Source organism: Nyctibius grandis, chromosome 3 (genome assembly GCF_013368605.1).
Source record: "Nyctibius grandis isolate bNycGra1 chromosome 3, bNycGra1.pri, whole genome shotgun sequence".
Lineage (NCBI taxonomy): Eukaryota > Metazoa > Chordata > Aves > Nyctibiiformes > Nyctibiidae > Nyctibius > Nyctibius grandis.
In genome coordinates this window covers 8,143,473-8,168,397 of record NC_090660.1, presented here as the reverse complement: position 1 = coordinate 8,168,397, position 24,925 = coordinate 8,143,473, and the positions used below count along the sequence as shown (strand labels likewise).

General features: G+C 37.1%; 1 protein-coding gene across 3 annotated transcripts in view; it reads left to right on the top strand.

Moving 5' to 3' along the window:
- Positions 1 to 24,203, top strand: part of CDKAL1 (CDK5 regulatory subunit associated protein 1 like 1) — a 426,323-nt gene extending 402,120 nt beyond the window's left edge. For all 3 annotated transcript variants that reach the window (XM_068396772.1, XM_068396773.1, XM_068396774.1), the window contains one exon: positions 23,502 to 24,203. In XM_068396772.1, the coding sequence (XP_068252873.1) occupies positions 23,502 to 23,708 (207 nt within the window). In that variant the 3' untranslated portion in view covers positions 23,709 to 24,203. The remainder of the gene's footprint in view (positions 1 to 23,501) is intronic.
- The last annotated feature ends 722 nt before the right edge of the window (positions 24,204 to 24,925 follow it).

The window sequence follows — 24,925 nt, the reverse complement described above, 5'->3', positions numbered from 1 at the left end:
TTAAAAAATGTGTATTGATTACATGTCTGTTAAAAGAGGTCAAAATTGGGTTCAGATACTCAAAATTAATTGATGGCTAGAGGTACAGAATATTTAAAATATATTTTGGAAAAAGGTCAACATCTGATTTAGTTATGTAAAGAAAATGAAACTCTCTTTTAAAGAGATCTGATCCTTGTTTTACACCTCGGTAGATATGGCTGTTAGCCAAGTATTCTCATACATTTCATGGAGCTCTAGTTGTAAAAACTGATGGAGTGTGAAATGAAAATGTGTATCACATTTCTAAGCATCATTTGATGTCCTTTCTCCAGCTCTGTTGTTAGGATCTCCAAAAATATGTAGCAATAATTTAGCACATGGAAGAAGGATAAATGGCAGTTTATCAGCCACCTTGCTGCTTTTACAGTAAATTGTTGACAAGTATCAAAGTATATATGCATTCTTGTTGAAATTCTAAGTAGTTATATTTAAAAGAAATAATCAGTGCATACCTTATGAGACTAGTGTTAAGCTAAGCTACTTGGTCTCTTGAATAAACCTGGCTATGGAAACAGAGCAACAGTAATGCACATACTGCAATGTGTTTGGCAGATCATGCAACTTAAGCACAAACACACTTCTAAACACTCCTTTGAATACTGTCTGTGTGTGTGTGTATATTGGCCTCGTAAGGGTCTGTAAGAGCAAAAACCAGCCAAAACCCTCAAATTGTCTGGTTGGACTATGTAGCTATTTAAACACAGCTGATTTTTTCATCAGAACATTTTTTTTCATAATCTGCTGGAACAGAACCAAGCCTGTCATTAAACTGAGTACGTGCTGCCAGGACCTTGTAGCATGGGAACAAGCAAGCAGACTGTTGATTGAAATTTGGTATGTTAAAAATGAGAGATAAAAATTATTAAAATCAAGTATAATGATAATTTCCATAAGAACTCATAACATGCTTATGAGCAAGATAAAAGGGACAACGTATGTCATATGACCCTTTATATAGCTTTGTTATGTGCACAGATGGCAGGTTGGGGAAAGAAGGAGACAGCTCTGAACGTATGTATTCAGATAGTCCCTCAAAAGTAACCAAAGATCTTGGATCTTCAAAAAGATCCCAAGGGTCTCTACCAGGTTTTCAAAAGGGCAGCATGTAGAACTAAAACTTAGGTAACTTTTATGTTAAGTCAAGCTATCAAACTATATAATGGAGAGAGGAAGAGTTACCTAAAATAGGTTTTAAAAGCAAAAAATGAAAACACATGTGGCCCTTCCACCTTGTCCTTCCCACTTTGCACACAAATGAGCAAGAATTAGGGCCTGCTTTACATTTCCAGGCTTGAAAGGAAGGGTAGCCAGCTGGCTCTTTTAAAACAATTGTGTTTCTGTTGCTCAGCACCACTGTCCTCTGAGCAGAAGCTCTTTTAGGCACCAACCAGCATCCTGTAGCTGGCAAGCTGTCCGGAGTGCCCAGGAAGTTTCTAGTCGACTTCTAGTCTCACCCTATCAGCAGTATGGCTTCCTCTTAACTCCTTTATATTTGCTGGTCCATGATGAGAGCTAGCTCAGAGAAGCACACAAATTTAAATGTAGGTGGAGGTGATCTAGATCAAAAGAATGTGATAATGGGCTGTACTGCAGTAAAACTTAAGCCCGTTCCCATTCAACAAAGCACTTGGCTCTTTCTTAATGACCGTGTAAATTACTGGGGCTGCAGTGCACACCTTACAGCTCAGCTTGTTGTCCAAGTACTATGATGAAGAGGGATAGATTGCTGAGTCAGGGCAGTAATGTGGTTGTAGGCAGTGTGCAGCCGTTAAAAAGGTGCTATTTTTGTAGTGAATCTGAGGCATCACTTGCTATTATTAACAGTATTTTCATTAGCTTGCATGGGACACAATAAAAGATATTTCAAAATACATCACAGCTGTACTTCTCTCTAATGAGGAGTGTTCACAGAAAGAGTGAAAGCTTTCAAAACTGTACAGTTTTTAAGGAAATTAATCATATGGCTAAAAAAAATAGTTTTAAAAATTGAGAGCACCATAATGTGAGGATGCCAAAGCAAGCCACAAACCCATCCTAAGCAAGAAGAAACTTCTATAAATGCTGTGATGATTAATACCTCCAGAGGATCAGAGCTTATCTGCAGTTGTGTGCTCTCTTTCTCATCTGCTACATGTCGCTCAATAATTTTTTCTGACGAGTTCAGAGGGGTCACCACAAGCAACAAGGTGTGTCTGAAGGAACAATTGTAGGCCTTTTTTTTTTTTTTTACCCTTTTGACCGCATGACTGAGGTGACAGATTGGTCCCAAGAAATACCAGAAGTAGGTCACCAACTGGAATCAACAGATTTGACTGGAAAAGAGGGAATGTAAAATGTCACACAAAGGACAATTTACAGACTCCATAAAATATTCACTCATTGTATATCTGTGCCAAATAAGAAGCAGACAGATACTGATAGAATTAATTCAGGATATTTCTAGCATATCTTTTTATCATGCTTTTTCAATATATGAAAAACACACCTAATATGTATATCCATTAATGTATTAATGATGTAGAATTGCTTAGCGGTTATTATATTCTCTAAGGAGAAAACTGTGACTAAGTAGAAAGGCTTAGAATAAGGTCTTGACATTCAATAATGTGAGGCTCTGTGACAGAAGTTGGGACAGGAAGGACAGAGGAGTGTTGGAGTCAGCGGCTCAGGTTAAAAAGCTGTCAAAGTGATCAGACTTACTGACTGTAGTGGACATATTACGTATTAAAATGCCCCGGTGTTTGCCAGGATTTATTTTTTTTTGTATTTCAGCATGAATTTTTTGTAAAAGCCACTCAAAAGTGAGTGATGTCTCCAAGTTGCACAGTTTTACAGGAGGGCTATTTTTGGGGGCAAATACATTTGTAAATTTCAATTAACTCAGAAATTTAAATCTACTATAGATTTATTTGGGTTTAAAACATGCAGTTGCTGATTCAGTAATAGAACAATGTTTAGAAGATAAATAGCAGAGGATATATAGCTGAAAGTTGAAATCAATAAAACATGAACACATGTAAAGGCATTTTTGTATTTGGTTCTAGTGAACATAAGAGGATATGTGTGGACTGGGCATTAAAAAGTATTGACGGTAACATTAAAAATGATCATTCAGACAAAACGAGCATATCATGAGTTACTAACTGCAATTACAAGTAACAGTGAATAAATATTTCAAACCTTTGATCAAGGACTAGTTCTACTGAATTTCACAGGAAAAAAAACAAGATGTAAATGCTGCAGATGTGATATCCTTTCACTGAGGTAGGCTTGGAGTTGACAAAGCATTAAGGATGTACTTCAGCATTTTGAGATTCAGAAAAGCATTTTAGCGTGTCTGCTGCGTTCTTAAGCGCTCTGGTAAACTAGTCTTTGAGGTTTTGGAGGTGAGTTAGCAATGCATGTAGTACAGAGTGTATTGTCACTGGATAATATTTTTGAAAAGTCAGCAATGTGTGTCAATGGTCTGAATGTCATTTAATTTTAAAATAACATTTTAATATTTTTACTTGTATTAATTTTATTTGGCCATGTTTAGGGATCTTGACAGTTTCTCAGCAGCATAAAGTAAAATACCTAATAAATATATCCTGCTTACAGACAAATGTTTACCCAGACCTAATCATTGAAAAAAAAAAAAAGAATCTGCTAGAATATGATCTCTTGTTAGCAACAGAAATAGGGTATGTTATGCTTCTGTACTCCAAAAATAATTCTAGTTGTTTACATATGTTCTGTGACTAGAGGGAAAAAAAATATTGCAAGATGAGAAATATATGAAGAAGAGACCAGAGGACTAAGGGATAAAAATAAAAGGCTGGCTATGTGCCAGAATTGTACTGCATTGCCGAAATCAAAGCCCTATAAGTCTGAGGGCCTTTGGTGGGAAATTTTAATCAGATGGAAAATTAAGGCAAGAAAAAAATAATTTTAACAGGCTATTTAATTATTATTAATTTAATTATGATTATTTTATGTTCATAATTCCTGTTTCTATAATGCATCTATGACTGACTTTCTTTTCAAACAAATATAGGCACGTCTTTCAGTTATCTGTTTTCCATTGTTTTATGTGATAACATTCTCCATGTCTAACCGCTTCCCCTGTGAACAACTCCTGCTGGCAGTCCCCATTTGCAATATCTCCCTCTATGAGTCTGGGATCTTGGCACACAGCTCTATGGCTCCCAGGCTGTGGTAACACCCACAGTTGGCCCGTTAAGCTCATAGCTATTCAAGTCATTGGGATCTTCAGAGGAAATGAGGAGTGAGCCACTGATCTTCAGTTAGCAAGCAGTTGCTTGGTTAGTCTGCTTGTTCCTTTTTCCTTCTGACCTGCCTTCATTTGTTGCAGTAGGTTATTGTAGCATTGCACTTCTGGCTACTACTGAAGAAGCTCTATGTTCCTGGTCTCCCAGTTAGCCACAAGTATTTTCTAGTTACATTAGCAAAAGATGACCTCTAAAACATTACCCAGCCTTTTTTTCTGATGTTAGGAAACAGGAAAGATGCATATATCAAACACTTCTTTATAGCCTGCCAGAAAGAAGAATCAACAAAGCATAGCTTAAAGGGAAACCTCTGATCTCATGTAGAAAGGGTGCTTCACTTGCAGGCGAAATAAAATGGAGAAGGGGAAGAAAGTATCTTCTGTTGGAACAGAAATGAAAGAAATCATGGTAGAATTGAGATCTCTGTATTGGAAACTTCCTTCAAGGATTTGGAAAGAAATGTGGAAGATGTGCATAAAACTGAAGTAATTATTAAGCACAGTTCTTACACTGGAGCTTCAAAGTGGTGGAAAATTTGGTTCCTGAACAGGAACTAGAGGTTAGAGATTTAGGGAAAAGAAGAATGAGGAAGCAAATTTTGGATAAAAAAATGGCATAGAGTTGTGAGGAGAGGAATCTTTCATAAAATTACAGAAGCAGAAACTATAGAAAGTATGAGAAATGCTAATGAAAGATCAGAATTTCTAAAGAAGAAAGGTAAAGTAAAATAAAATACACCTTTTACCTCCCTTGGAAAGCTACTTTGCAAAGGGATCTTTGCTTCACGATGTCCAAGAAGGGACAGTTTGAGAAATATATAGGGAAGCTTCTATTTAAGATAAATATACTGACAAAAAAAAAGGAACATTTTCTATCTAAAATAGTTTTCAGGTAATACTTCATGAAAATATGGTGCAATATTTGGTGCTCTTGCATTCTGTGGTCTTGCATTTGTTTGTTGGCTTGGTTGCTCTCTCTCCCTCTTTCTTTGAAACAACTGATTGTAGCAGAAGGCATACAAATAGTTAGTGCCTTTGCACATATTAATCTGTTTCATTTAATGTGTTACTCGTGTTTCCTGATGGTTGTAAATAGAGCTCATGTAAAATGGTGTTAAATCTTTCTTAATTAATCTTTTTCTCTTATGTCTTCTTAAGTTATTTCACTAAGGTCACTATAAAGTTAATATAAGAAAAGAGAAATTTCCTTTCTAAGAGTGGAGCTCGATACCATCTATGGATGTTTTTAAAAAGGACCTTCAAAAGTCTCATTTCTCCCTGAAAAAATGGCAAACATTTGTAATGTGCTGTTCCTTAGATGCTGATTTTCATTATCTACACATATCTGTGCACCATGTTGGCTTTGTTTGTTTGGGGATTTGAGTTGATTTGAATTTTTCTTCTACTTGAAAGCCCAAAGTTTCTCAGCTTAGAACTGGAAATTCAGGATGGATTCTCTTACAGGCAGAATAGACTTTTCTCGCTGGCTTTAGATAAACGCTGGATTGGATCACCTGTAGTGCTTGGGGAATTTTAATCAATGTTGGTCTTTAGGAACACGCTTAGGAAATACCTGTGAGAAACGCTTGAGATGAAGACCAGCTGCCTTGGGTCATGGGTATGGCTGGGTGACCTCTTAAGTTTGTTTCCAGCGGTATCTTCGGTAATTCTATGAACATTTTAATTTAGCCGACAATTACTTGATGACTAGCAAACTGGAATAGAAGGTAGTTCATTGATCCAAAACATTTCTCTGTACTGCATAGAGGGTTAAAATACATAGAGATGATTTAAGACAGCAAACCCAAGAGCCAGCATAAGACCTTCACCAAGCAGTTTTATCCTGAGGTCTTTAATTTAATGTGCATGTTGTCTTTCTGCCCATCCCTCGGCAGGGCTGAATTTCAACTACAGTGATCAAAGCTCAGCTGAAACAACACATATTACATAGCCCCTTTTCAAACAAATGCTCTCTTAAGTCCATTTCAGGTGAAAAGATCTGAACTTTAGTTTATTTGCTTTTCATTTCCTCAACAGACAGTGTTATTTGGCTGAATGTCACTGTCTGATCACTTTAAATTACATAATTATGTTAATCCTGTGCAGTGCATGCAGTAAATGGAAATAGTAATGACTGGGATGATTCAACTGTAAGTAATTTTCTGGAGAATGGGAGAAGTTTAAACAGAAATATTCTACCTCTTCTGTCTCCAGAAGTAAAACTCCAAGTGCTAAAATAGTTGTACCATTTTTGTGTATTATATCTAGTACTTGACCTGCTGATGCTGCACTGCAGGATGAGGGGATGGGTTCTGCTCCCCCTTGGCATAGGGGCAAATTGGAAGCATTTAGCCATGGTAATTTTAACTACTTGACACTCCCTGTAATATTTAGGAGTTCCTTTTAAAATTTTTTTTCTTTTCAATCAGAGCTTTAACAAACTCTTTGGAAAGAATCAAAAGACATGTTTTTAGTAATGTTCTATTATTTAATGTACCAGGTTATAAATTCACTGTGTTTTAATTGGCTTTCAGGAAAACAAAATGCAGCAGCCACAACTTTTCTCAATTTTTCTGTCATTTTGGAGGCCATCTATTTCCAACTCATTGTGCCAGCAAAAGTCATTATAGGTTTGACTTTTATACCTCTCCAGTTTAATACAAAGTTAATACAGAGTTTAATACAAAGGTAGGTGAAGGATATTCAGCCCATGTATACATTGTATCTTTGCTTGTAGTATTTAGTCATTCCTTCTCTTTTTATTACTACACTTTGGATCACCAAAAAGCTCACGCAGGCAGTATTACTCTCTCCATTCCTTCCCTCTCTTTCCTTTCCCTGCAAGCAAACACACAGTCAGAGGCAAGAGATATTTGTGTCTTGGAAGGATGATTTTTCTACCTGTTCCTCGTCTATCGAAGCTGTAATCATAGTACTCGTTCTACATAAATATTTAAATGGGACAGCATGAAAAAGGCACGTGGAGTTCATGAGAGGAAATAGAGGTTTAGAAGGGTGATATAACTTTCCTCATCACCAAAGGAGAGGTCATCAGGAGATTTGATTTTTACACATACAAGGTATTGGAATGTTGAACTTCTGCCTCTTAGAAATGTATTTGTTGCCAAAACCATTGAAGTAAGAGGGTTCATTAGCTTTGAGATTGTTTTGAAGGCAAATAAAAACTACAGGCATGAGATTAAACTATTTTTCAACTTAAAACTGTTTAGAAAGTGTATCTCATTTCAAAAAAATTAGCAAACCACGTTAAAGGCAAATTAGAGTGGTCTGTATCCTTTAATATTATTACATGTTCCAAAATTTTTATTAGATTCTTAGTAGATCAATGGTTTTGTAATAGTCTAAAAATCATCCTTTGTGTTCTTGTTGATTGTCTTTATTATAATGAGAATTTACTAAGATATATGTAAATATTACAAATAACATTTTTTATTCTGACAAGTCTATTAAAAGTGTTGAACTGATCCAGCAATATTAGGATTAATTGTGAGTCATAGTAGAAAACTGAGATCCATTCATAATCGTAGTTTCCCACTCAGACTTTGATAATATTTGGATTTACATTTGTGTTTTTAATCTTGTCAGTAACATTAAATTAGAGATATTTTGTGATGTCAAGAGTAATAAGATAAAGAAAAGGGGGAAAAGGCTTTTCAGTAGGAGAAGGACACTAATTTTTTAAGCTTGTATCAGTATTAAATTATTTTGTGTATGGAAATGTCTGCATATAAAAATTCAAAGGCAGATTTACAGTGGCTATATCTTTAACTGAAATTAAATTACAGTTGAGTAAAAAAGATGAAGTTCTATTTGTTGGCTCCATTGGAGAAAGATATCTTAAAATTTCCAAATGAATTTCAGTGAAGTGGACGTGAAATTCAGAGCCTTCAATGTAGTCCACCAAGGATATACTCCTAACTACACTAGAATATCCAAAGAACTTACTGTGACCCTGATGAATATATTAAAATGACTGTATCCTTAAAGACAGTCCACAGAAAGTTGTAATATCTAAGCGATCTTAGTAAACTCTGCTTCTTCAAAGGCTGCATACAGTAACTTTGTGTTTATACAGGCTGTATTCCATATCAAGTTTAACATTCACTCTAGATCCTTTGTCATGTAATCAGATCAAAGTCTTAATCATGCCATTAGCCATTAAAGCATGTTGTTGCAGATTTACTAGACCAAACAACAACAGAAATAAACCCTTGCCCTCCAACTACAATCTCCCCCTGAGTCTAAGTTGGTTTTTTTTTTTAAAGGAATCCTCTCAAACTACAAAAGGAATAATCACTTTAAAAGTTTGCGCTCTGCTTCTGAGAAACTATTACATTGAAGGTTTTCATGAGACCTGAATCTTAAATTTATTTAACTTTAGGTTTAGTTCTTATTTGTAACAAGTTCCAATGCAAGCTATTCCTGTGGGCTTTATCAAATACCGTTAAGTAAAAGAAACATTTAGAAAAGTAACTAATTGTTTAAGCTGTTCAAAGACAGCTTTACCTGTGGTTAGTGTACAGTACACCAATCTTGATAACCTTCCTCTGACAACTTCCCGTTGTGTATTTAGATGACTTGAAGAATTCCCCCACCTCTAATTTATTATTTGAGATGTTAGAACCCTGCTTAAAGATGAAGAAAGATTTTCTACTGACTTGTTCCAATGCCACGCTAAGTCACTCACATTAGCTAAAATGCAGAAAGTATGACTGGATGTGATGTAATTGTCTGATCCAGCATCGGGAAGGAGGAATACGGCACTGAATGACCTAGTCAGTATAGCATGAGAGGTGCTGGATAGTGGTGTGATATGGTTAGTGTCAATATCTTGTATACATTCCCACTAAAGTAAAATTAGCACTCTTATCTGTTCACATGGCCCTTTCAGTATTATGCCTTTCTTTTTCAGCAAAACAGATTCCAAAGCTTGTTCATCATTTTCACTGGGAGTTTGCTCTAAGCAGATTTGCAGGTGTGCATCAGAAACAGTTCATGTTTTGAGGTTCCAAAAGAGTCAGAGGACTTCGAGCACAGTTTTCCTGTGTTTGAAACTCAAGCCCACAGGATGTTAAAATTTCAGCGTATTTACTTTCATTTATTTTACTGGAGTCAGGACCACAACCCAGGTTTGGTGTTATAATAAAATTATGATCTTGGGAAAACTAGAACATATTTCTTCCACCCTAGATAATAGAAAAACCTGAGACTTTGGAATTATGGTGAGGTAGATATAAGTACTTTAGTGGTGCTTCAGCTTTTAATTGTCAAGGTCACAAGCACTGGCATGAAGTCATTTTTAATTAAGATACACTGGTCTAAAGTCAACACTAAAGTTGAGCTACATGGCAATCAAAGCCATCAAGGTATGCAAGAAATTATATGGATTTTTCTCATGTAGTCTTTATTGTAGAGAAGGGCTGACAAATCATTTGTAAGATAAAAACATTAATTTAAGAAATTTTCAGTGATAAACATTTCTTAGAAGGAAGTGTGCATTTTCAGTTGTTCTTGGTGGTGACAACCACACAGAATAATTAAGGGCCTGAAGGCAAACCATATTTAACCTACATAGCTCATCATTCCATAAGAAAGTAGTTGTTTCCCAGCTTCTGGCTCAACATAAGTCAACAAATGCTATAATGAATGTTGATGTTGCTGTGCTATCAATGTCGTCTTTATGACACTTTTCATTTTGCCTTTTTGCCTGACCTTACCAGTAGAAACACTGTTTTGTGAGACTTGGCCTGTAAAGAAGCCCTCTCCACAGATGCATGAGCATGTACTCATTATGCTAGCGCAGAAATGGCCAGCCTCTGGTGTGAGACACCTCCCTCACTAGGTACTATCCAATACCCTCTTTTCGAATGGCTGCTAGGTCAGGGTCATACATGTCAGAGCATATGTGATGTGTGGAGGAGAGCTAGTAGCTATTAATCACATGATGAATTTATGTCTGGTTGTGTGACTGACAAGGCATGGTAGTGCCTTGAGTAGACTCATATGGCCTATCAAAAAGGATTGACCACCCATGTGCTATAACATGAGATGGATATGTGATTGATAAGTAGTGAAAGGAATGAAACATGACTGGCTAGAGAGCCAGATGTCAAAAGCAAAATAAAAAGCAAAAGCCCCATGGAAATTAATATTCTTTTTCTTTAGTCTCAGTATAACCATGGGGTCCTTAAAACAATATATGAGAAAATTATTCACTAAATGTCTTAACTTTCAAATTGATGGATTCCTCTTCATAGCTGTATATATGCTGAGGCAGAACTTTAAAAATGCTCCATTTTCCTTTGAGGTGGCTTGGAAATTTTTGTGAAAATACTTTTGATGGAACAGAGGTGTAGGCAGTACGTTTAAGCTCTTTTTGTCAAAACAACACATAGCTACAAAAACTACCTATGCATAACGTCGACCAGATGGCTTTCTGGTCCTCAAGAAAGGGTCTTGTTATCAGGACTAGAGGATTTTTTTTTAAATCTCATCCTTGTTTTGACATTACTTCATATGGGATTGTAAGTCATTTCAGTCAGTCTGACTGTGCTTTATCTTACCCGTATGGAATCTATTTTGCAATTCTCACATACAAAATCTCTGATAAGTGCAGATAACTATCATACAAAAAGGATGGCTGTGAATATCCAATTCTGCCACAGATAATTTTTTCTAAGTACAAGAATTTTAATTCGGTAAAGTAATGGAAGCAGTGCTTAGAATGACAGAAATTCTTTTCCTCTTTCAACTATTCAACATGTATCTCTGTCCAAAGAAACATTAGTTCATTATTTTTTCAGTGAGGAGTGCTTGAGATTGTGTAGTTAATCAGATTTTGTAACAGAACCACAGGGGAAAGCCATATGTGTAGCTCTTAATAGCTGGAAAGGAATGAATTAGAGTTATGCATGGGAGAGTATCCTGTGCCATGAAAAAAAAATGTTGTAGTGCTGTTAAGCTTTAGTATGGAGACGTGAAGCATTTTAAGATCCAAACCCATCAATTTGTTAAAGACTACGTTAAGTCCCACAGTTATCATCCTGTGGGCTTGCATATCTCACCCCTGTAGGCACCTTGTGTATGTTTGCCATTTTCAGGTTGTCTTCTGTTTTATTTGTGTTTATCTCAGATTTTCTTAATTTCTTTTTCTGAAAGCAGGAAGGTTTCAGAGAAGTAGAGGTGAGTAAAATTCCTTTAAAAGATTGTGAATCTGTTATAAGAACCTCACCTTTTCCTCACTTACAAGGAAATGGCATACAATTGCTGATACTGTGTTTGATAGAAACTCATTACCATTTTAATTTAGGCCTAACATGGCAAATCTGAAAAGTAGGAGAAATACCTTTGCAACAGTTTACTATGTAAAATCATTCTCGTGTCCTGCATTGCTATACAATGGTAGCATCCAAACAGATAGGTCCCTTGGCTGTGAAAAGGTGCGGAGAAGTAGGAACTGCAGACTCTTCATACTTAGGAGCAAGATAGTTTGTTCAAACACTGTTTCCTGTGCTAAGCAGTACCACCTCCCTCCCTTTCTTATTTATTTTTTTTCCGCTTTTCATCTGGTCTTGCACTTAGTTTTGAAGCACCATGAAGCAAAGAGTCTTTGTACAAGAAAGCTGCATTCAGAGAGTTAGAGAACGAACAAGTGAGTAGTTGAACTAACAAAGCCTGATTTTCCATGCTTTGGGTCCTCTGGTTCCTTCCATGCTTCTACAGCAAAAATCACAGCTTCCTCTCTACATCTTCCTTATCTTCTCTGACTGCCCTGTGGACAAAAATGTGTTATAGGTGGTTTACGTAGCTATTGCATGTGGTTTGGAGTTTTAGGAGTACAGTCTGGTCAGCAGGGTACTGGCAAAAAAGATTGTTGCAGCTGGGCTTTGGCCTTTCCCTTGATGGGAGCACTGATTTAGTTCTCTTTTTTTTCCTACCAGCCCTTGACATTTATGAAATTTACTGGATTGGTCTTCCATTGTTTAAGTGAGTGAGTATGCTCAAAAGTTACTAGGACGGGCAGATACAATGAAATGGAATCAAGGACACCACTTGCTCAGGAGTCAATTCCAATTAATACTTGTATTCACCTAGAGACAAAGGCAATGACAAAACAACAAAGCAAGCTGTATTAAAATATTATGGGTTGTGTTCTACAGACCAGTGTCATTTTCTAATAGAGAAAAGTGTAACACTGCAGTGACACTGAAGACCTATAATACATGATAACAAAAAGAAAATAAGAATGGTATTTCTCATATACATATGTGCACAAATTATTTGGAGTGTAAAGTGAAGTACTCGGAACTAAGGAAATTCTAGAGTTTCAGTTCCTCTTTTCCATGTAAATGCCAACCACATTATGTTTCAGCCTTTAATTATGTGCTTATGCACTATTTTCACACACACACAGACACACAGTTTTATTCCCTTCTGTGCACGGAGCTGAGACTATTCATTTAATAAGCTATTGTTAGATATTTTTCCTCTTCATTGTTCATTGTGTAATAGCAGTGTTATTTGCTACATGCTGTTTAAACCTCACTCTTAAGGGAGTTATTAATTTCTTTCTAACCTTTCCTATGACCACTATAACTAAATTTCTGAGTGCTTCAGAAACAGTAATAAGTTTATTTTTACATTATCCTCCTGAAATGCAGGTTCTGTCTTCCCATTTCACAGATGAAGATAAGGCAGATGTTCAAAGTGTCCACTAGAAGGTTAGGGTAGTGAACAAATTTGATGGTGGTGAAAATGCTTGGAACTAGATATTTACAATTTATTAAAATTTTGTAGCATATATTCAAGCAAATTGCAGCAGTGACTGTTCAGTTTTTAAGAGAAACTAACTCCAGGGTATGAAGTCTCGGAGAAAAAGAGGAAATTAGTACTTGTTACTTTATGGTTAATTCCAGAGGAACTGATTTTCTCCTCATGAGCTAATCCTAGGAATTATCAAATATAACCTGATAGAGCACACCATGTAAAACCTATGTGGGAGAAGAGTGGGGTCCAGTGGATTCAGTGGAGGCTCTCAGCCAAGGTACAAATTGCCAGTATTTGAGCATGATAGGGTGCAAGTTCGTGCTTATGCGCTTCACTCCTTTACAGATACAGAAGTTGGTTGTCTAGGCAGACCACCCTCCGAATGATACAAATGCTTTCCTGAGGGTAGATATTCGTTACAGCCTGTAGATTGGGTATTTACTGTTCTTTGATGTCTTAGACAGAGCGCCAAGGTGCTATCATGATTGTCTAGCATAAAATGCACAGCAAGCCAAGAAAGGTTTTTCCCATGTAATCTTTATTGTGGAGAAGGGCTGATGAATCATTTGTAGAGACTGGGGATACAGAGATTGTGTTAGAGCAGTTAGGCTTGCTAATCACAGAAAGTAACCATTGTTTGATGTTTCCATGGGAGAGTCCTCCATTAACTGCAGTTGAACTTGACTGAGTGTGAAATTAAAAAGGAGACTCAGATTTCAAGACACTCCCTCAGGTGCTCAAATGTATGCTAACTGACACTGTGGGAGACCTCCTAAAGCAACTAAGGATACTTAAAGGAAAGAGGCCATGACAATATGAAAAGAAAACCTTTGTATTATCACTGAACCCACAAAGTTGGTCAAGATCAGTCATACTTTATTAACTGTTAAATGTCAGGCTTGCATGAAATGCTCCTTTTTGCCAAGGTCTGATTCCAGCTGTGCTTGGTGAGCATCTACAGTCCCAGGAACTGGAAGTGTTTAATACTGGCAGAAAAGTCCGTGAAAATGAATGTAAGAGAAATTTTTGGGAGACTACATATTAGGGCATTGCCTAGCTTTAAGAAAATCTATCTAAAACTTAAACTTGACAGAGATAAAAGGTTTTAGAGGCTATGTTGGCTTCTGGTGACAGCTGGAATCTAAGATGAGAATTGTAGAGATCTCATTGCTGGCTTGCATTATGGCACTGGAGACACTTAAATCTTCTTTGTTTGTTTCTCCACCTGTGAAATGAGGGAGGCATATAGATCCCACAGCTACCTACTGGTGTGAGATTTAAAACTCTGGAAACTAGTATCATTCCTAAATATTAATGATGTGCTTTTTATACCATGTTTGTTTCTGAGGTTGGAGTGTAAGAAGGGCTGTATCCTTTGTCTCTGTGATTGTCTTATAATACAATGTTGAAGTCTTCTTGGAACATTCCATTTGTAATGCTCGGTTCTGTAGGAATAAATGAAAACAACATAAATTCAGGATTATGACATATTCTGGGATTAAGGGGAAGGCTTTGGCCAAGAATATGTACATATATCAGTTTATTCTACTTTGCTCCCTTTGAAAGATCTTTAAAAGCTTTTCCTGATTTTGAGAGACAATGTCCCGTGAGATATTTCATGGATATTTATCACAGTGTTCTTTGCAAATAACAATAGTTAGAAAGGCTTTCCATGTTCTATGCTTTCTACCATTTGGGAGTATAAAATTCCTCTTAAAGATAGTGTTTTAATATGTACTCAGAGAGTTCACTTCCAAGTAAAAGCAGTATTACTCATTTCACTGTTGATATGTGAATGTCATTCAGTTATATTGGTGGTTCTTGTGGCATGAATATGTGTTTTCAGATCTAGCTATTCATTTTACTGGGGTACTCTTTCTGATGGAAACCTTTTGTGTCTTTGCCTATAGCTACCGCTGACCTCCATATAATTGTCATTGTTATTTTAAGATTTAAAAGGAAAGCAAAAGGCGATGGTCTGTGAAGGCTTGTGCTATAAAAAAAGTATATTGTATTTCATTTAATAATCTCGTTTGTAGAACAGTCTTTGAACATTCACATACTGCTAGCTCTTTATCATTCTTTCATCATCCAACAAAATAAACTTGGAAAATTGTTGTGTTGTAAACACAACCTTAAAATACTTAAAAAAACCCCACCAACCAAAACACCAACAAAAAATCTCTACGATCCTTTAAAGAAGGAGCAAGCTGGAATCCTGTGGAATGATATCTACAAAGACAGGCCATGGTATGCACACTGAAAAATGGTTTCTAGTGTTTTTACAAGTAAATGTACATCCTGTAATTTACTGTAATGTATTTTCAAAGCCATGAAGCCTGTGCTGGTGATCTCTAGGAAACAGATTTGTCTGTTAGCCAACTAATTACCAGATAAGTGCCCAGAGCAAGCACCTGCCATCTCCTTCATAAAACTGTGCTATGCACAGGGAAATAAATAGTGACAGATCCCCATCCTGAATTTGTCCACATTGTACTGCTAGGTTCATTCTTCATTTCAAGTCATTACTTGGACGACTGTGATTTTTGAATCACAAACTTTTTCCACTTGAAAGATCTCTCAGTTCTCTTATGGTTGCAAGTGCTAACTGGAATGCCAGCTTGGATATCACTTGTTTCTGGCATGCTGATTGACACCCCGCACACCTTATTTTTTTTTAAAAAAAAAAGGCAGCTCAGAATCCAGACATCACACCGACTATTTTTCAAAATGTTACTTCTGACCTTGACTGACAGGTTATTTTGACAATACATTATTTGTATAGTGGGAGGATGCTAAGTCACAGCACAAAATACAAATATGTAAAAAAAGAGTCAACTCCTGGCTGGAAGCATTTGTAGGTAAATATAAAGAAACAAGCTAAAACAAGTGAGTATAATGGAAAGCAGCATAAGACTGTGTTTTAAACATTTTGGAGGTGGTTTTGGCCTGTGTTTTCTTGGTTGTTTGTTTCTGTTCTTTTTCTTTCTTTTGTTAGTTGATCTTTTTTGATGTTTCCCTACTCCTCAAAGTGTACATCAAAAAGGAAGTCATTTAATAAGCCCCAGTTAACTCAGCCTTCTGTCTAGCTTTTAACTGCATTATGAATTTTGAGGGCTCATTGAGGGAATAATCCTTAAAGACTATTTCGAGGAGGAAAAAGAAGTAGGTAGGCAAGGGCCTACCCTTAGGTAAGAACATTGAAGAGAGCAGAGAGATGTCTGCCAACAAAAACACCAGTGGAGACTTACAGTAATGATGGGAAGTTCAGGCACAGTAACCTGCAGAGAGAGAATTGATTTCTTTTATACTCTTACATGGGAGTATTAAAGTTTGAATTTAATGTTAAGTAGGAGGAAGTTCCAGAGGTGACATGGACAGAAAGTCATGATATGGCATGTCGCTCCGAATTTGTGTTCCTATTGGCATCTCTGCTTTTGTTTATTAGGAGAGGCCATATGGTCACACGATGCAGGAGAGAAATGGGGAGAAGTAGAAGGAAAACAAGACAGGCAGGACGAGATTGTAGTAGTAATCAAGATGAGAGGTAGAGTTGAGTAATGGGAAAGGTGTTTTTACTATGTTGACCAAAGGAATCAAACAGATTGTTCAGGTGTTACTGGGAAAGAAAAAAGGTTTTGCTAACTTGCTATGCAGGTCAGGGCTAGGCCTTAGTTAAAGATGATCTCCATAAGGGATGACAAACCTGGAAGAAACTGTCAGATTTGATGCAGCTGACCTTAAGGTCAATCAATCTCTGTATCCTTCCATTATTAAATGTAGTTTTATGTTTGTATTTAACTGTGGTCCAGCTGCTAGGAGTATTGCTTACCTGACTTGATTGGGTTGTGTGTAGTGATCTTGATGTAGATTAGGAATTGGTAACTGGAACGAGTTCAGCGTAGGGTCACAGAGATGGTCAGGGGCTGGAGCACTTGGCCTGTGAGGAGAGGCTGAGGGACCAGGCTTGTTCAAGCCCCTCAGTGTCTGTGGGAAGGTTTTTGAGAAGAGAGAGCCAAGTGCTTCACAGTGGTGCATGTGGGAGGACAAGAAACAGTGGGCATAAGTTGGAACGAGAGGTTTAGACCGAAGAGAAACATTCTCCCTATGACGATGGTCAAGCAGTGGAACAAAGGCCCAGAGAGGCTGTGCAGTCTCCATCGCTGGAGGTTTTCAACGTTCAACTAATTAAAGCCGTGAGGAAACTAGGCCATAGCTGACCCTTCTTTGAGGAGGAGGATGGACCAGATGCAGTCTGAATTATCCTAGGATCCTATGACAGACAGTAAGACAGTTTTAGTGACTACAGCTATTTGCAAGATGCTTTGATTAATTTGTTTTCTTGATGTAACTTCAGTGGTAATGATTTGGGGTTAACAGATTAAGAATCCTAAGAATTGCTAAGACTCTGACCATTTACTGAGAAATCAATAATGAATCTGTATTTATCCTTCAGCTCAGTTCTTCCCTCTCACTTACGTATTAAAGCATACAGTCATATATCACACATATACACAAACACATATGTATATATGCACACAAAAAGAAGAAGCAGTATGCAATTCCTTTGCAAAAGTGCCTGGCTGCTTTATTTTTTCAAGGTTTCCTGTTTCTTAAAATGGGTAAGTAAACTCCATGTGTATTTGGAATGAGTGAATTCCTAGAAATGGTGTACAGCTGATAACATCTGACACCAGCATGCTTGTAGACAGCATTTTCTCTTAACAACATAGCACTGTGCATTCATTGGAATACGTGGTGGCAGGGATGCTTCTTATGGGAATTATCGTGCTAGTTGCCTTAGAAAAAAATATTTTGTATGCCATTTATTTTCTACTTTAAGATCAGCATTCCACATTCGCAGAAGGCTGGTAGAATTTCGTAAGTAATAAATCAAAGGAGCTCTCTTAATACCTACAGAACTAAATGCGTCTTCCGGAACTATTCAATAAAATTTAATTTACATATTTTTTGGATGTGTAATCTATGTGACCTTCAGTAACTGTTTGTTTTTTAAATCCGAAAAATGCTTCCAAAGTATAATAGCCCTGAGTTTCAAATGGCACAGTAGGATATGTAATGCATATTTTAACATGTTTTCTTTTAATTTGTCACACAGACTTGTTGTGCACGATTATATAAAAGCCCATATTTTTAAAGCCAGTAGTACAAGTGTGTAAGATGTACTTGGTTGGGCTAAAAAATTCAGAAGTCTAATTTATCTTGAGATGTGCTCAGTCAAGTAGTTTTTCACAGCAGTTAGCTAACACTTCAAGCTCTAACAGTGCCCCTGAGCCATAAAAGAAATTTGCATGTAAGAAATGTTTTGAATCTATTAAAACCTCAGCTCAGAGCTAAAGAGTTGCTCTCATGTCTTTGTTGACTAACATGAAGTGAGATCTTATGAAAAGCTAGGCTGTGATCGACAGATGCCAAAGCTTAGGTTTTGATGTGATTATACATTTATTTCCTGCACGACAGTTTAAGCCTGGGACTGGAGCTTCAGCAGGACAGCAATCAATGGGTCTGTGCAAGAGTACACAAAATATATTACTCCTGGCAGTCGTCAAGGCAGAATTATTCAAAAAATAATCTGAAATGCATTTGATCATACACTAGATGGTTTAATAATTTATATTATACCTTATTAGCAAAGTCTTGTGTTTACTTTGTGGCTGCCAAAACAAGATGAAAGGCTGCCTCCGTGGAAATACAAGATGCCTAGCTCAAAGTGTCTGTCTTTGCATTTCAGTTTGATAATTTCCCTTCCTCCACTCATTTTGATCAATAGTACGTAGGTTTAAATCTTAGAGTACCTTTTCCTTCATTGCGGTCCTTTTTCAGTGAGAGCAATGCTCCTTATTAGCAACAAGTCTAACAAAGAGTTTATGGCCTATCAAGAATTAAATTAGTATAAACACATATTTCTGGAAACTTCTTACCTTAGGATTTCCTCCAAGTATTTTTTGGGTAAAAGAGGCTTTGGATTTAGTTCTAAATTCCACTGAACTGAATCCTTATGCTAATCTTCCTGAGTCTTGCAGCTACAAAAGTGGGATTTCTGAGCTCAGCTTAAGAAACTTGCACTCTGACTAGTGATTGTGTATAGTAAGTATCACCAGTTATATCAGTTCAGAATATTACTGAAATGCCTTGAAGATTTCCTTGAAAAGCTAATGCACTGCAGATATTTTATCTAGAGATACAAATAAGGGCCTTTCAGAATTAATACTTGTATAAAGTGAGAGCACAGGGAGTGGACCAGTGTAACTGCTAGTTCAACAAATGACATCTTTGCCTCCACCCAGATTTTTTCACTAAACGTGGGTAAAAGAGCTCTAATAAGTTTTCTGTGGAGAACGCCCCTCCCCACAAAACATGAAAGGTCTTTTCTGCATGTGCCTTGGATAGCTCTTCAAGGCACGGTATATGGAGGATCTCAGAATATAGCACTACAGTATTGCAGACTCTGAAGCTCATATGACAGCCCAGAGAAGCTCTTGTAATTTGCCTTCTTTACCCTAGAAGGCTTAATTTTAGTTTTAGTTTCTGTAACTTCATCCTCCCACCTCCTTCTCTGTGCATGTATACTTTACCTGAAAACTAGTTCTTTAGAGCCTACAGAAGGATTTTTTACCCAAATAAAAATATATATAGTGTTTTTCACTAGCACAGCTGGTAATATGATAGTTATATGTTAGCAAGAACTGATTATATTCTAGACAGGCACTTCACAGTTGTCCAGACTACAGTGAGGGCCACTCAGCTCTTAGCTCAGGCTTAAGAGAGTGCAAGAAGGTGGTCAGCCTAGCAGAGCTCTTCCTCTTCCCACTGAGAGTTTTGTGCCGTGTCTTACAGAGCTGCACAACAGATTCTTCGGAAGAGACATCTACCTGCAGGTGGCTCTGAGAGATTATCCTGTTTTTAAAAGCTGTTGTATGAATTGCAAGGGGGACAAAAGGCTGCCATTTTCTAAAGGAGCCTTTCAGTTGCAGGGAACCAGATGTACCCTTTTTTATAAATGTGTCTTCTGGGACAATAGTGACAGAAATTTTCAAGGAAGCCCGTGTGTCAGTGTTGCAAGGCAGAATTTTGGGGCAAACTAGAGAATAGTTCTTAGAAAACATGAATCAGATGAACATATCCATTACTTTTCTTGAAAGAAAATATTTGGCAGGATCATCTGAAGAGATATACATTATCAAACAGAAATGCAGTAGTGTTTTAAGGGATAAGCTGTGAAGTATGTCTTAAATAAAAGGGTCACTTTAGTTTGCAAATTGTGATGTTTTTGTCCATATAAGAACAGTTTAATCCATGAGAAAATTTGTAAAGGATTCAGGTTAGCAAGGTAATAGGAGTAGTATTTCATGTATGCATCTATTGAAAGAAAAACTTCTGGTTTAATGTGTTTGACAGTCTCTTATGTGATCTGAGATACTGCAAAAATCTGAAAGTTTTGAGCAGTTTAGAAAATGTGACTACCAGTAGAAACAAATGCATCAGAGTTACAAATGTAAGACAGAAGGTAAACAAAAGCATAGTGAAATTATGAGAATTGTACCTCCAGCCCAGTTAAGTTTCAATATTAGTAATATACTGTAAGAGGAAATCTCATTTACGGAAAGAAAATAAAAAACTGGTTTAATATATCAATATGATCATCTGATTTATGGGTAATAGGATAAAGTAAGGAAGAAAATGGGGCTCACAACTTTACAGACTGACTTGCTCAGATGAAATAGCACTGGGACAACTGGCTGTGGGGCCAGTGGAGTTCCCCACCACTAGAACTTTGTAAACCTTGCTATAATCTCTTTTGCCATTCTGTCCTACTAGCAGTATGCAGCACTACCTAATGCATATGCATTGCATGTTGCAATAGAGGTTTAAGAAAACAATATGGTAACAAAAAAAAACCCAGTATAGGCTATTCGTGACCAAAATTATACCATCAAGATGATACTGTTTGGTTTTATGTTGGAAAACAGAAAAACTGTACAACAGAAATGAAGTGCCAGTGAAATCACTACTGAAAACTACTGCACAGGAACATGAATGAATGCATGAAACACTAATGTGTTTAACTGTTAGTAAAGGGAAAAAAAAGAAGTCCCTTAAAACTTTTTACAAGTTGTAACTTGTGTTTGGGGTGTTTTGCTGTCTATCCCCAGTCTCGCAGAGACAGGTAGATAGGAACTGAGGCTGAGCGTGAAGATGAGCATTGAGGACAAAGTTACAAAGTCATTTGTGAGGCACTGGCCCTTTTTGTCTGTTTTCTAAGGGATAGCATCTAGTCTTGTACAACTAAATATTCAGGACTTCACTGATTATCAAGCTGTGTAGAAATAGTTAATAAGGAGTTGGGAGTCTTATTGTAGTCAGCCAAATTTTAAGTCATGAATTGGGGAAAATTAAATATCAGAAGAAATCAGTCTTTGGTTGTATTGATTTTTTTATAGCCTTATCCATTCTTTCAAGTCACCTTAGCCTTAGTGTTAACATACCAACAATACACGTAAAAGCAGGTCATGACCATAAATTATGCACCTTAGATTAGTAGAGATTTGTGAGACCTGCAAAGAAAAGAAAGGCTTTATAAATGTCTAAAAGAATAAATTGCTAATTAGTTTGATTCATATGTAAAAAATCCTTAATACTGTATGGTTTCCAGTTTACTCTGCAGGCAATGGTTAATCAGGTTTCATTTTGGGGGATAAAATAGCTGTGGCCAGTTACTAAAATTTCAGATGCCTTGGGAATTGATTGTAATTAATAACTCAACAATATGAAGCAGTTTTGTAGTTTTTGATGAAGCTGACATATCCTGTGCAATATAGACTGAAATCCTGGGGCAGTGTTGTTATTGTGCCTTACGGTGCCAAGAACTACACCCCAATTTTCTTACCTGTTTCCTTTTCCTCTGTTTACTCGGTTGATCGTCTTCTGGGTGCAATATATACAAGAAGCCATCCTCATTTCATAGGTCACTTGTTCAGTAATCCTTTGCCTGGGTGAATTGTGATCTAAATCAACAATACCTCAGATGGTAGAACAGCACTTACGCCAGGCTGTCATTTGCCCTTTTGATGCTTACTTACCTAACCAGTAGTAATCATTATTTTCCTTCTACAATTAGCATAATGGAGCTGATTCCTGAAATGAAAAACAGGAGGCAGTTACAGTTTGAATTGTGCTGTCACACTTTCATGGGGAGGCATCTTTCTTGGAGCTTTGATATTTCTTTGAGTTTGCCCAGAAATACATTTGGTAAAAGATGGAGTCAGGCATCTGGTCTGTATTTTCATGTGACTCTGTTTCAGTTGCTTGGAAATACAAGATTATCGAGATAGGTACTTTCTGGGTCCCTGACTTGTTTTGTACGAAATTTGAAGAGAAAAAAAAAAAAAAAGGATTAATCAAAAACCTTTTTTAACTGGAAAATTGCAAACCAATTAAAAATCCAGCTGAGGTAGTCGAATTCCTAAGAGATTATTGAAATAGAGGGAGGAAAAAAGAAATAATGAGCAGAAATATTGAATCTTATGATGCAAGATCATTACACCTTTGTTTAATTACACCTTTACCACTTATGCCTCTTGCAAATGTCATCAGATTACAGTTTTAATAGATGTTTTTACTTTTGAGTATCTACAATGCCAGCGTGCTGAACTGAACAAGACTGCAAAAGAGAAGAGTTTCTTATTCTTTCCACTTGGATTTTCAGCTGATATAGTGACTCAACGTCTGTAACTTGTGCTGCAGTTAAAAGTCCTCATATTCTGGGGGATCTTGGTGCTTGCAGTCAGGTTGAGAATGGTAATGGCAGGCGCAGCAGGGAACTAGGATTCAATATGCTGAATGAGAAGGTGAGTGTTGTAGCACAGCTGCCTCCCAAGGGTTGGGGGAAAGAAAAAGACCTGTGGGAGGATTTTCAAGCACCACTGAGCTGGCACACCAGGAGACGATGACTGACTTTAGAAGAGCCCTGCTGTGCAAAGGATTGTTGTGTTGTGGTCCCCTTTATCACTGGTTAAACATTTCTTTTGAAGAAGCCAAAAATGGGAGAGTAGTGAGATAGCAGCAAAACAAACAAATAAAAAAATAATCATCAAACAACTCTGATGGCATTGAGGTCTGGAGATTTGTTTCTGTTGCTAACAGCTTCATTGATTTGGCAGTTAATTTCATTAGAAGGATTGACTTTGTATGGCATTGGTAAGATTTCTGTATGAAAAACTGATGACCTGAGGATGGTGCAGTGCATGTTGAATTGTTGTTTGTCTTGAAAAGGGGTATTAGTTTGAACCTCAATATAAAGAGGAGATTTTATTTGTACTTGGTATGTGCAGTCAGAAATACATAACGCAGTTTCAATCTTAATATGTGCATTTCTTCACAGGAGTTCAGACATGCACCACAGAATGGCACAAACTGGAAAGCAGACCCTTCTGCTGAGATCCCAGTGAAAACACCGCTCGGCTCATGGATATCTTTGCAGCTCCCATGGCAACAAGAAGGAGGTGGACTGAAGATACTGTCTGTCAGCCTGGGTCTACTGGCAGTTCTTGTTATGTTTTACTATGGAGGAATGAAAACAGAGCTGTGAACTGAATGAGACTTTTATGAAAACAATAAAACTGCTGTTTAAAATCTTCAAAGGAAACACTTTTACCAACAATTTTTTTTAAAAAAAAAAAAGTTAATATAAATTGGGCAATAATTTGTACTCACCCTATGCCTTTCCTGTCATTCATAGGAGAGAATGTTAATAAGCTGTAGGGAGACCTGTCTTGCCAAAATTTGAGATCCTTGGTTGGCAGAACAGTTTTTTGCATCTTTCCTCTTCTTTTTTCTGAAATGATGCAATGTTTTCTTGCTTACTCTTTTCGTATCTGCTGTAGCAGGTGAAATTGCATGCAGGAAACCCATGAAGTTTATAAGAAATCTTTCTATTGAGTGGTGTTGGTGATCTTTTATGGGCAGAACATTTAAAGCTTTCTTAAAGATTTTGCTTAATGCAGTGTAATGGTTTCATATGTGTCTTTTTACATGAGAATCAAACACTGCTGGGCCATTAAAGTTTGTCATTTGTTGCTATTGATTTTGCTGTCATGTCTGAAAGAATTTTTGGCCTGCCATCTTGCCTCTCTCAACTTTGCAATGAGTTACTAAGCTTTGTTAATACAACAAGAATTATTTTTTATGTGGAAATAGTTTAAAAGAATTTTTTTTATCATAACTGTTTTTATCATGGAGTTCTGGTGGTAGAGTTCTGTTAGAAGATGGATTGAATTCAGTCTCATTAGATTTAGTATAATGCTCAGAGAATGTGAATCTCTCATTAGCTGTGCATTGGATCATGCTGTGTATAAGACAATATTGCTCTGTTAGTGGGGAGGTTACATTTTGCACACTGCAAATTTCTAATTACTTTCTCCAAGCCATTTTTGTCATGACAGGATCTCCATGCATCTTGTGCTGGTCAGTCAGGGACTGGACTCTGTGCCCAGTTCTGCCAGCAGCTGACTGCATGATATTGTTCGTTTGTTCGTTCATGCCTTGTCACCTTTCTGGATCTTCATCCAAACTTCCACTTGCTTTCAAAGTCTGTTTAAAATCTTAGGAACTGTATTTTTTTTTTCTTAGTATGCTTGTGTCATACCCTGCACAGACAGAGCTGAGCTGCCTACATGGCTGTTGTGGTTTAACCCCGGTAGGCAGCTAACACAGAGCCACTCGCTCACTCCCCCCCAGTGGGGTGGGGGTGAGAATCAGAAGGGTAAAAGTGAGAAAACTGGTGGGTTGAGATCAAGACAGTTTAAT